The 15,646-nt window shown below is 33.4% G+C and overlaps 1 protein-coding gene across 22 annotated transcripts in view; it reads right to left on the reverse strand.

Moving 5' to 3' along the window:
• Positions 1–15,646, reverse strand: part of Cdc42bpa (CDC42 binding protein kinase alpha) — a 311,232-nt gene that overhangs the window by 28,036 nt on the left and 267,550 nt on the right. For all 22 annotated transcript variants that reach the window (XM_040277554.2, XM_040277548.2, XM_040277549.2 and 19 more), the window contains 7 exons: positions 11,498–11,603; positions 8,604–8,740; positions 7,348–7,487; positions 5,449–5,530; positions 3,465–3,681; positions 2,582–2,644; positions 764–1,357 (listed from right to left, as the gene is read on the reverse strand). In XM_040277554.2, coding sequence (XP_040133488.1) covers positions 764–1,357; positions 2,582–2,644; positions 3,465–3,681; positions 5,449–5,530; positions 7,348–7,487; positions 8,604–8,740; positions 11,498–11,603 — 1,339 coding nt within the window. The remainder of the gene's footprint in view (positions 1–763; positions 1,358–2,581; positions 2,645–3,464; positions 3,682–5,448; positions 5,531–7,347; positions 7,488–8,603; positions 8,741–11,497; positions 11,604–15,646) is intronic.

Raw genomic sequence — 15,646 nt, forward strand, 5'->3', positions numbered from 1 at the left:
TTCAGCATTCAAACATGCTCAAGAATCTTCCATTGCAAACAAAAGAATTTGGGTTAGACACTCCTATTATAAGCTTCTATTGAACTCTCACTTCAGGTATTATAGCATTCATTTTCTACTGAAACTCCTAGTTGTGACATGAATATTTTCTACTGCATTCTATACTCTGAGAAGGCAGACTACTTCACTATTTCATACAGTGACATGGCATGTATTCAGTAATAAATAAATTATTATGTAGCAATAAAACTATACAATAATTTATTTTTAATATTTCTTGAAAATGAAATAGGCAACTTTAAATATCTGCCCATCTAGATAAACATATAAAACTGAATAACACTTCTTAGAGAAACTACATTTTTCTTTTCCTAACTAAATAATTCACTTAGTAATTACTTCTCAAGAATAAGTCCTATGTGCTACTGATACTTATGAGCACTGTATTTTGGAGAGCAATGAAAAGAGCTACTTGAGTTATTTAAAAATGACTAACACAAGATAAAAAAATTCCATTTCAGTAAAATATTCCATAGAAAGATTAGTTTTCATTATGTGCATGTTAATATTGACTCTATTTGCTTAGGCTTAACTACATATGGTTACTTTACATAAATAACATAATTAATACTAAGGAAAACTTTCAGAATCATTCTAAAAACATAACCTGTTATTAACAATGACTATGTTTAGTTGAAGTAGAAGGAAAAAGAAAAGGAAGGAGATAGGAAGATAAAGACAGCCATAAGAAAGAGAATCTTACAACAAGAGGAAGGATTTGCTGGCCACATCAATTCCTGTTGTCTAGATCTTCGGCCCTGGCAGTCAGTGTATATCCCAATGCTGTTAAAACACAGCAGGTATTCTTTACTGGAGATCTCAACTGCGCAGATAGCATCCATTGGTTGATGTGCAATAAATGATAGTGTGTGGTCATTTGAATGGAGCATACTGTATGGATTTCCTTCTCCATTCAAGGGGTATTTTAGAAATCCTGACTGGAATCCCACACAGAGCTGTTCGCTGAAGATTGCCATCCACTGGACATTATATGGGACTTGAATTTCTTTAAATTTTCTGTGACGGGTCTTGCTCTGAAATAGTTCATAACAGAGAACCTGCCTTTTCATAGCCACACACAGGCATGTAAGAGCTCCATGGCGCATCTTTCCAGAAGTTATAGTTTGACACCCTTTAGTTTCTGCCAACTTGTAAAAATCTGTCTCTCGCCCGTCCAAAGCTGACATAGGAAAAAGTCGTACGTGACGATTTCGTCCTGAGATCACAGCAACAAGCTGATCATTTGGAATAAGTTCAATCTGATGAATCTTCTTATTGTCACCAACTCTGATAATTTCTACATGCAGAAATAACAAATCAAATGCAAAATAGTTTTATAAGTCATCCAAATTATACTCAGAAGTATATAAGTCATCTTTATTTAAAGATGGAGAGGTACACATAGAATAAGAGATCAGAAATTACAGAGAAAAAGAAAGATATTTAAACCCATTGTAAAATCATTTAACTTTCCTATATTAAATTTGGCACAGATCTCTGACAGTCAAGGCAGAGTTCTTAATTGAAAGCATGCCAGTTTTTAAGAAAACTTTTTTTAATTTTTTTTTTAGATGGACACAATATCTTTATTTTGTTTTTATGTGATGCTAAGAATCAAACCCAGTGCCTCATGCATGCTAGGCGAGCACGCTACCACTTGAGCCACACCCCCAGCCCAAGAAAACTTTTTTTATTGGTACTAAACTGTAGGGAATTTCACCGTGAGGCTGCTATTTTTAAAAACTGGGTAACCGTATAACTACTAGTACTCTGAAAGTGTTTCTATGGTATCAAACCAGTGACATTTAAATGAATTAATTTGTCATGATATAACTTGATATAAAATTAGAACTTAGAATATTATATTTATAAATATCAAATTAAATTGTTTTCTATTTCACCCAGCATTTAATTTTTCTGTAGGAAAAAAACTGTTGGTCAGGCATGGTGGTGCATGCTTGTAATCCCATTGTCTTGGGAGGCTGAGGCAGAGGATCATAAGTTCAAGCCAGCCTCAGCAATTTAGTAAGATCCTATCTCAAAAATAAACAAACCAAAAATGTTGGAGTAAAGCACTCCTGGGTTCAACACACAGTAACCACCTCCTCCTCACCCTGCAAAAAGAACGAATAAACCTGTTGTATTACAGTGGGGGTGGGAGGACTTCCAATAAGCATATTTTAATAGTTGTTATAATTTATATTACCTTCTAATTATAATAATATACTAATTTTAGGAAAACTAAAAAAATTTTCCATGTGCCACCTTTGAAATACAATATGAGTTCATATAGCAGAACTGCTAAATAAGATGACATAAGAAAGATAATATACACTTGCTTAGGAGAATTATAAAAATTAAAAAATAATCTTTTGATTTAGAATATATCAAATTGTGCCTGGAAAATTTCATTTATAGAATATGGAAGAGCAAATTCTACTCTTTTTAGAATTTAGACTTGAGCAAAATTTTTCTAACATATGATTTAAAGTTACTCTAAAATGATTAGGTTTTCTCTTACCATCTTTGGTGACATGTACAACAAATAACCCTTCTTCATTTCCTAAAGCTATTCTTTCGTGATCTGTGTAAAACACAAATATGAGACAATTTTATTAGCTAAAAGCCATATAAAGCTAATAGAATAAAACAGAAATAAGAAAATGACGTGCAAAAATGAAAATAAGTAAATAATCAAAATACAGTAACAATTTACACTATGAAATTTTCTTTCAAATTACCAGTGATAAATTTATCATGTGTTTTAAAATAGAAAAATCATTAAAAAATATCCCATGTCAATACCTACAAAAATAAGTAATTGTTTATTCAATAAATTGTGAAAAACAATTAAAAACCTACTTTGTTAGTACCCTAGGCCCAGTTCAATATATTGTTTTTGGAGGAAAAGATTGTGTCAGGTATTTTAACACAAGTATTGAAGTAACAAAAGAGATGGATATGTATGTAAGAATGTAGCAAAACTTTATATCTCCAGATTCAGAAGCTTCTGTTTACTGAGGGCTTTTTAATGCAGAGTATTATGTGTTTATATACCATGATTTTAAAATTTCTCAATAACATTAGCAAGGTAATTAGTATCTTATGCATTACATGTGAAAATTATGCTTTAAGAAATTAATTTATTCTAATCCACATAAGTAGAAAATGGATTATTAAGTTAGTTTTTAGTAATATCACTTTTTCAGAAGGGAATGTATTTAGTGTAACTGCTTAAAAATAAAAATCTAATAGGTCTCATTCACTTAATAAACATTTATTGAACATCTATGATATAATTCATGTTATGCTGGACAGTGGGGATTCCTAGATGAAAGCCAGTCCCCAGCTCACAAGGTAGATCAGTAAACAATTATAATATGATAAATATTATAAATTCATACCTATGATTGCAGCTGCCTGGGTTGTTTTAATGAGGGGTAGAGTGCTATCATAAGCCTCTTTGGGAACATAGACTGAGCGGTCTCTGAATTTGTTTTTCTTCAGTATCTTGTGCAATTCACTCAGCACTCCCACCCACTTACTCTTCTCATTCTCACTATCTGCTAGCATCAGGATTGAACACTTGTTATTGGATGCTGACAGCTGGGAAGCTGTGACCTAGAAGAATTTAATCAATATTCATTATATTAGAAAACAGACACCCTTTATGCTAGTTTCATAAGTAGGCTAGTTTTGTGAGGAGACTAGTTTGCTTAGCACTCACCAATAAAATGAGAATTCATTAAATGATCCCTTTAATAGAATTTAGCTATACTTAATCGGAATAACTAGTTCTAGCACTAGGATTATTGCCAAGGCAAAGGTAGGATACACCAATCAAAATCATAAAATTTCTTAGCATTCCTGACTTTTCATCTTCCTTGCTATAAAGGTGCCAAAACATTATAATAAAAAATGTGTTACACATACTCATATAACAACTGACATTTAGAGAGTAATTACTGAGTAGATTTAAACACAAGTATTAACAAATTGAACCTCTTAACATTTTCATGAGATAGAAATTGTTATTATAACTTCATTTTACATATGATAAAGCCATGATAAAGAGATTAAATAATTTCTACAAGGGAAAACAGCTAGAGGTCTGGGATCCTGTGTGTATGCTCTTAAGCGCTATACCATACTGTTTTGAAAAGTCAGGAATGCTAGGAAATAATTATGTTCTGTTACTTTATAAAAATAACTCACATTATTATTAAAGAAGATGAGAGCACCAAAATGGGTTTAAATGGAAGTTCATCCTTCTACAAATCATGGTCAGAACAGTTTTGAATTTTATATATACAGATTTCTTCTTAAAGTAATTTAAGCATCAATGACAATAAAAAGCACACTGCAAATTGATGATTGATAAGCAGGCTCTATAGGCTCTCTTGGTGGTCAGAGGGAGAATGAAATAGTTACCAGTGTAGGAACCAAGAAATCAGACAAGGTTATTGTCTTTGACCTTCCTGAGACATAAAATTCATAGACAATAGTATGCAGACAGGCATAACAGGGCAGCTTTAAAAAATATCTATTGCCTTAATTCACCATTTTAAGATCACATTTTGGTATACAGCCTTGAAAGATGGCTATCAACAATTCCCTACTATAGAATTCCATTCTTATATTATTATTAACAAGTCAAATCCATTTCCTTTCCCCTCAAACCTGGGATGACCTCATAACTTCCTTTGATCAATGGAATGCAGAAGGGTTATTATGCCTGTTTGGGGTCTAGTCCTTATAAGGCCCAGCTGCTTCTTTTGGTCTCTTGGAAGCCAGCCACTCTGAGTTCAGTTAGACTATCAAATTGTTAAGAGACCATACAGAAAGTCAATGAAGAGAACTAGCATCAAGGCCACAGACATAAGGACATGGTCATTTTGGGTATTCTAAGCTCCAAAAAGAGCTGAATGCAGTCCCGTGAGTAACCTTAACTAACACCATGAGAACTGTACAGCTGACTCACAGAATGATGAAAATAATAAAATGTTGTTGGTTTAAGTTTCTAAGATCTGGGACCATTGTTACAAGGTAATAGGAAATAAGCATGATTTTAAAATAAGATATTTAAAGAGAGAAACTTCTTTTAAAAAAAAAATTGAGAAACCTCACACTTATTTAATTTTCCAAGAAGGACTCTTTATTTGAAAATTGAATTTGGACTAAAAATACTACCTGTTAGGCAACATATTTTAGAAGCCATGTATTTATATTTTCTATAGGTTTTTCCTTAGTTAAACTTAGCATAAATGCAAGTATCAGATGATATTGAACATAAAAAGAAATATTAGATTTGGCTTATGATTTACATAGAGGAAAAACATATTCATTAAAGACAAATAATTCAGTGATCAAATTGTAGAACACACTTACTCTAAATATACAGGGTATATCTTTTCGACTTGCATGAATAACATCAGAGGCCAAGACTGAACTCACAGAAAATTCTTCATCTCTGAAAGAAAAGTGAAACATTAGAAGTTAGTTTAAGTGGCTATATATGAGGAGTTTTGATTATGTTAAGCTTTGAGCAATCCTCAAAGCTTAACTGCACAAAACACCTAACTTGAAACTTTAAAAAAATTGATTTTCCCCATTGTAACCAACAGTACCCAAAGTAATTTATCAAGAATAACTTAACAGGGCTGGGGATATAGCTCAGCTGGTAGAATGCTTGCCTCACATGCACAAGGCCCTGGGTCCAATCCCCAGCACAACACACACACATACACACACACACACACACACACACACACACACACACACACACACACAGAGTAATTTAACAGAGGCACATTATACAAGAGCTACAAATGTTTTCTGGCTAATCCAAAGACACAAGGCCAGTAAGCATACATAGAGAACTAGGATTTGAACCCTGCTAGGTCTTCAGAGCCTTTAAGAGAATCCTTTTTCTCCATAATAAATCTCAAGTTTGTTCAACTTAGATCACCTGACATTTTATTTTTCTATCAACATATGAAAGAAGATTTCCTTCACAGAAAGTTTTTCCTTAATTTTGTTATTTTACCATCATTCCCTTAGTCTTAAACCCTTCACATTTTAATCTTATCTTTGATTCCCTCCCCCACAACTGTGTTTCTTTTTTAAAAAATTAGGGCATCTTATTGAAAATAGTGAAATGATTTTTTTTAAGAGACATGGTCTCAAATATATTACCCAAAATGACCTTGAACTCCTCCTAGATATAAGCAATTTTCCTGCTTTAGCTTCTCAAGTGGCTAGGACTATAGGAATGGGCCATCACACCTGGCCTTCTCTATCTTTCTAGTCAGTCCCTTAGCAAGTTCTGCCAGATTTTTCCTACTGATATTTCTTGCATGAATTCCTTCATATTCCAAATGTGAGGTAAAAGATAACGTGTTTGAGATGCATGGGTAAAATGCCAGTGTAAAGCACAGCTAGGAAATGTAGGTTTTGAGCAATGAATGGCTATTTCTGATATATGTTTGGAGATATATGTTTGGGACCCAAAAAGGCAGAAATGATGGCAGAAGCTATGGGAGTAAATAAGGTCCCTCAGGAACACAAGGGCACTCAACAGGACAAGGGGAAGAATCTGGAAAATCAAACCAAAATCATTAATGATCTGGCTTACTTAAATGTTTCCTGATTCACTGTTTTCCAATAGATTGTCTGATATATCACTTGATAATCCTCACACTGAATCATACTACGTACCTCTAGGTGATGATATAAACATTATACTTTAGGACTTTCTTCACTCCCCTCCCCTCCTGGCTTTAAATAGGTCTTTGGGACCCAAACATTGTTTGCTTTTACTTGGCTCATTTTTTTTTTTTTCCTTCCAGCTGTGTTGGGGATAGAACTCAGGGCATCATACATACTGAAGCATTCTACTACTGAGTCACGTCCCCAGCCCTTATCTGGCTCCAAATCCTACATACTCAGCACTCATACCAAATTCTCCCAGAACTGCATCTTTCTTCCTACTTTTAATATTTTAATTTACTAATATTTCTGTAGTAATATTCTAATTTACTAATATTACTACAGCAATATTAGTAAATTAGAATATTAACATGAAATTAGATTATTTAGTAAAAACATGACAATACTAGAGTTCTGTTAATACAAGTTATATGATATGGGAATCCACTTGCTTTTAAAGAGAAAAAAGACACAATGTTTGATAAAAACTCATTTTAATGACTATAGCAAGAAGAAAAATAAAAACTTTGTAATTCCTATGCTGCAGAGATACAAATCTTTTCACCCCTGAAGGCTTACCTCATGTCAATTACTTGACTAATGACAACACTGGGCTGAGATGCTTTTCCTTCAGCAATATCGTATAGAAAAAGTTTGAAGTCACAAACCACAGCAAGTGCTCTCTGCCATCCTTTCTTCACTCCAGCTGGCTTAGGGATCTTTCAGAAAGGAAAACAAACAAAAACACATCAAATGAAAGTGGCAATCAAAGCCTTTTAAATTACATATGAAACTGTAAGGTGAAAACCTAACGAGAATGTACAAAAGTCTGTCACTTTGGTAAAGTAAATGGGACACTTATCATTAATAACATTGAGAAAAAGTGAGAACATATTCTTCAAATACTATCATCTTTTAATGAAATACTATTAAAAAGAATCATTTTAACTTTTGCTAGTAATTCATTAAAATGACACTCATGGTTTCTTTCTTTCTTTTCTTCTCTTAAAAAAGCAAAGCGTCAAATTTGGTAGTAAGATAAAATTCAGCTTACAATGTTGTGGGAAGCGGTTCTTGGCTGGGTGTGAGGCGTTCAGACCAGCTGTGTCAGAGCTTTTCCCCACCCTTTCCAGGTGCAAGCCCGGGTGGGGGTATGACTGACCATTGACCTAAAAACCAATCACTGACCCTGACCTTGGAATGCTATCCCCCTGGACCTTCATTGGATGGAATTTTCCCCTGAATTTTTTTGTTCCCCAATAAAAGCTCCCTCTCTGGCATGCCTCTCTCTCTTTTGCTGGTCTCTTGTGTAAACCTCGCTACCACCAGGTGGCTAGAGGCAGGAGCTGGGAGGGGCCGTCTCTGAGCTGGGCAAGAAAAAAGGTAAATTGATTGTTATGTGTCTTTAATTTGAACTCACTAGTTAATTTCTATGTTTCGAACCTCTAGTATGAAGCTAGTGGCGGCAGAACAATGTAAATACTACTCAAATCAAGTAAGATTATTATTTGATAATATCTTGTAATTCAGAACCATACTGTACCTCTTTGGCAAGACCAAAGGCCAAAGACTCCTTTATGGTGATTTCAACCTCTCTTCATTATAAGATAGGGATAATATAGAAAAGTTTGTGACATTTTAGAAATTGTTTCCAAGAAAAGACTAGGTTTTCATTTTCAAATTGTTCTGCTGGACTGGATGACATAAAATTATTAGACGAATTTTGTTCATTTCATTATTTTTTGTCAAATGTTATGTTCATAAATGACTTGATTTTATTTAAACTCATTCATAATCTTAAAACATGCATCTAAATCTGAACTAAGGATACTTACCCTGACATGACCTTCATATGCTGTTCCTATTCCTTTCTGTGGATCAATACCCAGGGGACCTTTTGTCTGCTCAGGGGGAACTGGACAAGCGGTTGGAGCCTTATTTACACAAGTTATATGACATGAGAATCCACACACTTTTGAAAGGAAAAAAAGACAACGTATGTTAAAAATTCATTTTAATGACTACAACAATTACAATTCACAGTGCACTAACTGTATGCAAGGTGTTCTGTTAAATAAATGCTTATTTTTTATTTTAAACACCATTTCAAATGATGTCTTATCATTTGAAAAGCTACTCATCTGATTATCAATAAGGATTTTAATGAGAAATAGTAAATATTTTTATCATTGGTAATCCTATTATTCTTTGTTAACATTAGTGGTCAAAGGGGGAAGCAAACAGATAAGAAAAATATTTAACCCTGTGCACAAAATGATTGGTTAAACTTATAATTGCTAAAAATTTGTTTTCTGGAACTATTTCTATTTCTTCGTCTTACTGCAACTTGGCATCTGTTCTGAAATGTATCTTGCAAGAGTCATTAATGGACATTAAGCTACCTGACATCTCAGCTACATGTGGCAAGTTTACCAATCTTCTTAAAAATAGAATTTTTCAATGAATTTAAAAAGGTATAAGCTAATGGTAAATTTTTGGAGTTACTAATATCCCATATACTTAAACTACCACTAGATAATAACTGTTAATTTTACTGAGCATCTTAAATCTTTCTATGACAATATAAATGGGGTATAGTTTTTAATCCCTATGTAACCTATGCCCTGAGTCACAGAGCTTGGAAGTGGCAGTGGTAGAATTCAAACTCATACAGTTTTGCTCAGATCCTGCACTAACAGTATTGCCATGATTCCTCTATTTGATACTTACACAGTGAACTGGAGATTCTAAGACAAGATTATAAATAAAAATGAACTCATAGGTTTCAATGAGACTTGGTTGGGTAAAAATTACAGGTAAATTTTTTTTTTTTAAAAAACCAAGTTTTAATTCCTACTCCTAAGGTGGTTCCTGGAGAAAACTAGGGAAAGAATAAGAAAGGAACTAAAGGATATTACCGTGAGAATACTTAAACTTGAGATAAATGGATTATGTATCACTGATGGACATTATGAAATGAACAGAAAGGCAGGATGGATTAGCATTGACTTCCAAAAACTACAAACTTCTCAATTTGTCCCCCCAAACTCCATGTATTGGAGACTGAACCCAGGACACTCTACCACTGATCTAAATCCTGGGCCTTTTAAAAAATATATTTCGAGAGATGGGTCTGGCAAAGAACTTGGTGATCCTCTGGTTCAGCTTCCCAAGTAGTTGGGATTAGAGGCATGCAGCACTGTGCTAGGCTATCATTTGCTTTTAAGTAGAATATCTAAAGTTATAATTCATTTTGCTAATAAGGAAAAAAATCTCATTTCCCAAGGGCAGCTGAAACAACAAAATAAGTATCTATAAACTAGATTTAATTTTAATCAACAAGTAAGAAATAAAAATGATAGTAACCATCAGAGACTATAATACATTACCACAACATTTACAAAAGCTTGTTAGACAAAGGCTTGGGATAGTCTAATGCACTTTCATGGCTTTATAAGGTAGACCTCAAGGAGTTGAGGGAAAAAAAAGGCACAATTTCATGGCACAAGACTCCAGAAGTAAGAGAGACTGGGAAGAGTCTCCAAATTCCTACTATGGAATTACAAGTAATTCTGATGCATAAAAAAAATAACCAGGTAGCTTCCCAGAATTCAGCGAATTCAGCACCTGAAATGGAGAGTGTCTATATTCCATCTAAATTCCTTTTCAAAACTAAAAGCAGAAAAGCTAAGAAACATAAACTAGTATTAGAATTTGAATTAGCAACTATCTTCTTGTCTTTTTCATAAGATATACCACTAGTACCTATATAAGGTGGTTTTACCTATATAAGGTGGTTTTGTAGTGGCAAGTCTCATCTGACTAAGAATTCATATTTCTGTGCACAGGGAAAGATAGTGGAATGAGATGGACATCATTACCCTAGGTACATGTATGACTGCACATATGGTGTGATGCTATATCAAGTACAATCATAGAAATGTAAAGTTGTGCTGCAATTGTGTACAATGAGTCAAAATGTAATCTGCTGTCATATATAACTAACTGAAATAAATACATTAATTAAAAGTTTAAAAAGAATTCATATTTCTAAAAGTCACAAATGATAATATATCCTATTATCATTTAAATCATTTTCATTTTAGAGATCTAGGAAACATAAAGTAGTACTCAAACAAATAGGCTTGGTTTTTCTATTTAAATGACCCCTGATCCTTTCACCCCCATCTCTCAAAATGTGAGCTCCACAAGTGTAGCACCTTTGTCCTTCTCACATTCACTAAGCATTCCAAAAATACATGACAGGTAAACCAATGAATGAGGAAGAAAAACTTCTACTATTAGTACTAGGAATAAACTTTCTTTTAAGGCATAGAGGCAAATATTTAATTTCTGAAAATAAACAATGTTAAAATTGAATGAACATATCCAAGGATAACTTCCATGGCTTCTGTCATATAGGTTAATGGTTTGGGGGGCCATTAATTTATGCAAATAATGAAACAAAGATGAATTAAACATATTCAAATATATCTCCCCTGAAAAATATTTCTAGGGAACATTTGTCTAATTTCCCTAATATCCAAAAGACTTTAGCAAGTGCTCAGTTTATTATCTATATTCTTGTTATCCAGAGAAAAGCAAATGATTAAATGAAACAAACATTTGTATGTCTTTTAAAGAGAATAAAGTTACTCAATTACAATTTAGGTAGAAATGTTATAACAAAGTGGTGCTCAAACAAGTCAATTTTTCCATTTTTTCTTACCTTCACATGAGCAACCCTGTCTTATCAAACCCACCATCAAAGAGGTACACTGATGACATTTAGTAGGAATAGTGAATGATTTTACAAAAAACTGGTGAGTCTTGCGCTGCAAAACATTGATAAGAAAACATACATTGATTATTTAAAGATTTCTGAAATGTTAGTCACTATGTCCCATAACAATCTACTAGAATGTTTACTAAACAGAAGAATGAATTCTTTCCATTTCTCATAGCATCTTCTCACAGCTTATACTCTTTAAACAATTATATGAGATAATACTAAGTTAGAACAAGCTAAAATAATCTAAGTTAAATGATAATTGCTTTTGAATATCATTTGGAAAGTGTATAAAGCAGACAGTAGCATTTTGGTTTTGCTCATAAGTCTTGGCTTCAGAATTTCTGTAAATTCTTTGAATTATTCTTGGCAGAGTTAAGTAAAATTTTGATAATTTATGTACACAAATATAGTTTTAATATGCTTTATACCTCCTTAGAAGAATAAAAAGAATCACGTAAACCTCTTATTTCTATTGTAAATCATGTATTTCATCTTCTGGAAGCAAGAACAAATGAGAGGCTATAAGTATCTGTTTCTTCTCATGGAAAGAGGCAGTATAACTTATACTTGAGCTGATAAAAATACACACCTATTATACCATAACAGATGTCAGCCTGAAATTTCTTACTGAAAGTCTAGTAAAGATCTCTGTCTTGATTGCAACAATTTTTTTTCTTTTGTGGTACTTAGGACCTTGCACTGAACTATATCCTCAGCCCTTCTGTCTTGCTTGATGTACACAGTGACAACCCAATATAGACTTTATCTCCTTGGAATATTCTTTTCTTCTCCAAATTATTTTTTAGCATGTTTTAAAAGAATTACAATAATAACTCTTCTTTTACACAACTGTATAAACTCAGGAGCAAATCACTTCAGTCCTTTGTATCTCACTTTCCTTATTTATAAAATAGGGTCAATAATAATATCTACTTCATGAGGTGGCTAAATGAGTATAAATATTAAATATTTATAAATATTACTTATAAATGAAGACTTTCAAACAATGACTGACACAACATAGTAAGTACTTAAAAACATTTACTTCTTTATGAAAACAAAATTCACTAATTATTCATGTGTAATTTATACTACTCTTTATAGTCCAATAAATGTCAGTAATGATTAAAGTTATGAAGTACTTAGTTTAGGTCAATCTCACAAAGAATATTCAAAACTAAAATTTAAGTAAAAATAAATTCTGGTGACTAGGGACGTAGCTCAGTGGTAGAATACTTGCCTAACATGCACTAGGCAGTGTGCTCCCAAGCACCACCCAAAAATCCCAAAGCCAAACCAAAAGCTGCTCTGTTCAACTGGGATAGGATATATATCACAAGACAAGTTTAAAAAAAGAAACACTAGATTATCTTTTACATAGAATGATGTAACTACCATTATTAAGGGAATAAAGTGTATAATAAATATAAGACTTTTAGGTAGTTTCTTGGGTATTGTGAAGAATTATCAACAAATTTGTCACAGCTACAGCTATTTACTTATTTATTTTTGGCTGTTACTTCAAATATGTCTGAAAGAATTAATCAATTGCTCAAAGTAACTCCATTCTTTTTCTTCTTTTTAAAAAGACTACCAAGACATCTCCCTCTTCCCCAGAGATCTATTCAGGCTGTCACAAATCTGAGTAAAGTGGTGCTAACAAAAAACAATGTTTTGGCAGAGAAATAACTTTGGGTGACCAACCATCCAACTGGCAGGTGCTGATTAAATTATGGGAGAAGGTGGGTGTAGTTTACTATTAAAGATTAAGGGGTCCATGTTTCACTAATCTCAACTGAGAATAGTATTAACATACAACTTAATTTAAAAATCATTATTCTGATGTCATCAATCTTTAGGCAATACACAATAGTACTATGGTTTTGTTTTAGGGGAGGGGTGAAGAATAGTAACAGAAAGAAACATGAATTTAATCCTACATTAAATTTAACAGATTATTTGGTTTCTAATCTAAGATCCCTGTGCCCTGCATCCTGGTAAATACTTGATTTCTGATAATTCTTGAAAGGATAGTTAGAAGAGGGAAAAAAAAAATTGGGTAAAAAGGCATTAAATTTTTCAGTTATGGAAAATGTATTATTCTGGAACTTCTATTTGTTGAATACTGATTTCTTATATTATTTTCTCTTCTAATTTCTATGTGACCTTTTACAATATATATATATATATTTTTTTGGTGGTACTAGGGATTAAATCCAGGGCGGGGTGCTCTACCACTGAGCTACATCCCCAGTCCGTTATATTTTTCATTTTGAGAAAAGGTCTTGCCAAGTTGTCCAGGCTGGGCTTGAAGTTGCAACACTTCTGCCTCAGCCTCCCAAGATGCTGAGATTACAGGTGCGTGCCACTGTGCCTGGATAAAATACTTTCTAAGAGATTTTCTAAAATTTATCTCCTAATTCATGTATTGATTTTTTAAAATGGTTAACATTTTTAATTTTCCAAAGACCTCATGTTCTCTGATGGTTATTTTTGTTTTCTTCTGCTTTCTTCACAGCTTCTTTTTCCTCTAACAAGAAACATACAAAAACATTGTTCCGCTTTTTCTTTTGTTAGAGAATTTACTAAAATGCTTGCTGATTCTTGAGAATCTGAACATTTTTAAGAGACAGAAAAAAAGCTATATAGAAAGGGGTATATGTGTGTGTGTATGTGAGAGAGTGTGCATGCACTTATGTGTAAATATGTAAGCAAATATTTGTGTTTGTTTAGAGACGATCTGCCATCTCACTGAGGACCCTCAAATGCCATTATCTATAGATATTTTCTGGGCCTATTTCTTTAGAGAATCTACTGGTATCCTTCAAGGAGAGAGGGGAGAGGAGGTATAACCCCAACTGCCAATATCTTGGGAGAAAAGCAAGGGAAAGGCATTTGGAATCTTATCATTTTGCTTGTAGACTTTTTATTTAAAAGTCTCATTATTTGTCATTTGATATTTTTCTCTTTCACCAAATCTGGTATTGCTGAGTTTGTGTGGTCTCTTTGGTTTAAGTGCTCTACAAAATTAACATATGGCAGGGTAGAATAGTTATGTTTTGAGAGCTAGTTTAATGCTTCATGTGGATTTTAAATCATTCTGAAGTAAAAGCTATTTTTCCTTTTCTTTTTTTTGGCGGGGGTGGGGTGGGTGGTGGTAGTGGGAATTGAACCCAGGGATGCTTTACCACTGAGCTATATCCCCAGCCCTTTTAATATTTTATTTTGAGACAGTGTCTCACTAAGTTGCTGAGGCTAGCCTCGAACTGGTGGATCCTACTTGCCTTAGCCTGAGTAGCTGGAATTAAAGGCATGCACCACGAAGTCCAGCTTTTTGAACCATTCTGTAGACCATTCTCTAGACCCTTATTTCACCTCCTGACTCTCAAATTACCTGGTGTCTTATTATTTTGATTATCTGAAACTTGTTTTTTAGTACATTCCTCAGAAAGACTGTGGAACCATTTCTTGAACTCTTACACATTTTTCTGTGGCTTTGTATTTTGGAGGATGCTTTTGTATCCTTCCAATCTTAGGGCAATAGCTCAGTCATAAAAATAAAGACAAAACCACCACAACAAAACAACTTAGCTTCTTAAAACTCTGACTCATAATTTCCTTGGGTATCTTAAATATATCATTCCACTGTTTTCCAGCACAGTGAAGCTACTGAAAAAAAAAATCTGATGATAATCTCATCATCAGATGAGACCAATCTTTTTACCTGAATATCCAATGCATTTCTTTAAAGACCAATAACAGGGGCTGGGCCTGTAGCTCAGTGGTAAAGTGCCTGCCTAGCATGCATGAGGCCCTGGGATCAATCCTCAGCACCACATAAAAAGAAATAAAGATACTATGTCCATCTACATCTAAAAAAAAACAAATTAAAAAGACCAGTAACAGTTCACTAGAATATGTTATTTTGGTTGAGTTGATTTTCTCAGCTATGCTGCACATCCTGGTATTTGAGATGCAAGTCTTCTTTTGTTTTGGGAAAGTTTCTTGACTAACTTTTTAGTATTTTCCATTGCTTCATGTTCTTTTTCTGGGACTCCTATTATAAAAAATGTTGGCTCTTCTTTG

This window comes from Ictidomys tridecemlineatus, chromosome 10 (genome assembly GCF_052094955.1).
Source record: "Ictidomys tridecemlineatus isolate mIctTri1 chromosome 10, mIctTri1.hap1, whole genome shotgun sequence".
In the NCBI taxonomy this organism is placed as follows: Eukaryota; Metazoa; Chordata; class Mammalia; order Rodentia; family Sciuridae; genus Ictidomys; species Ictidomys tridecemlineatus.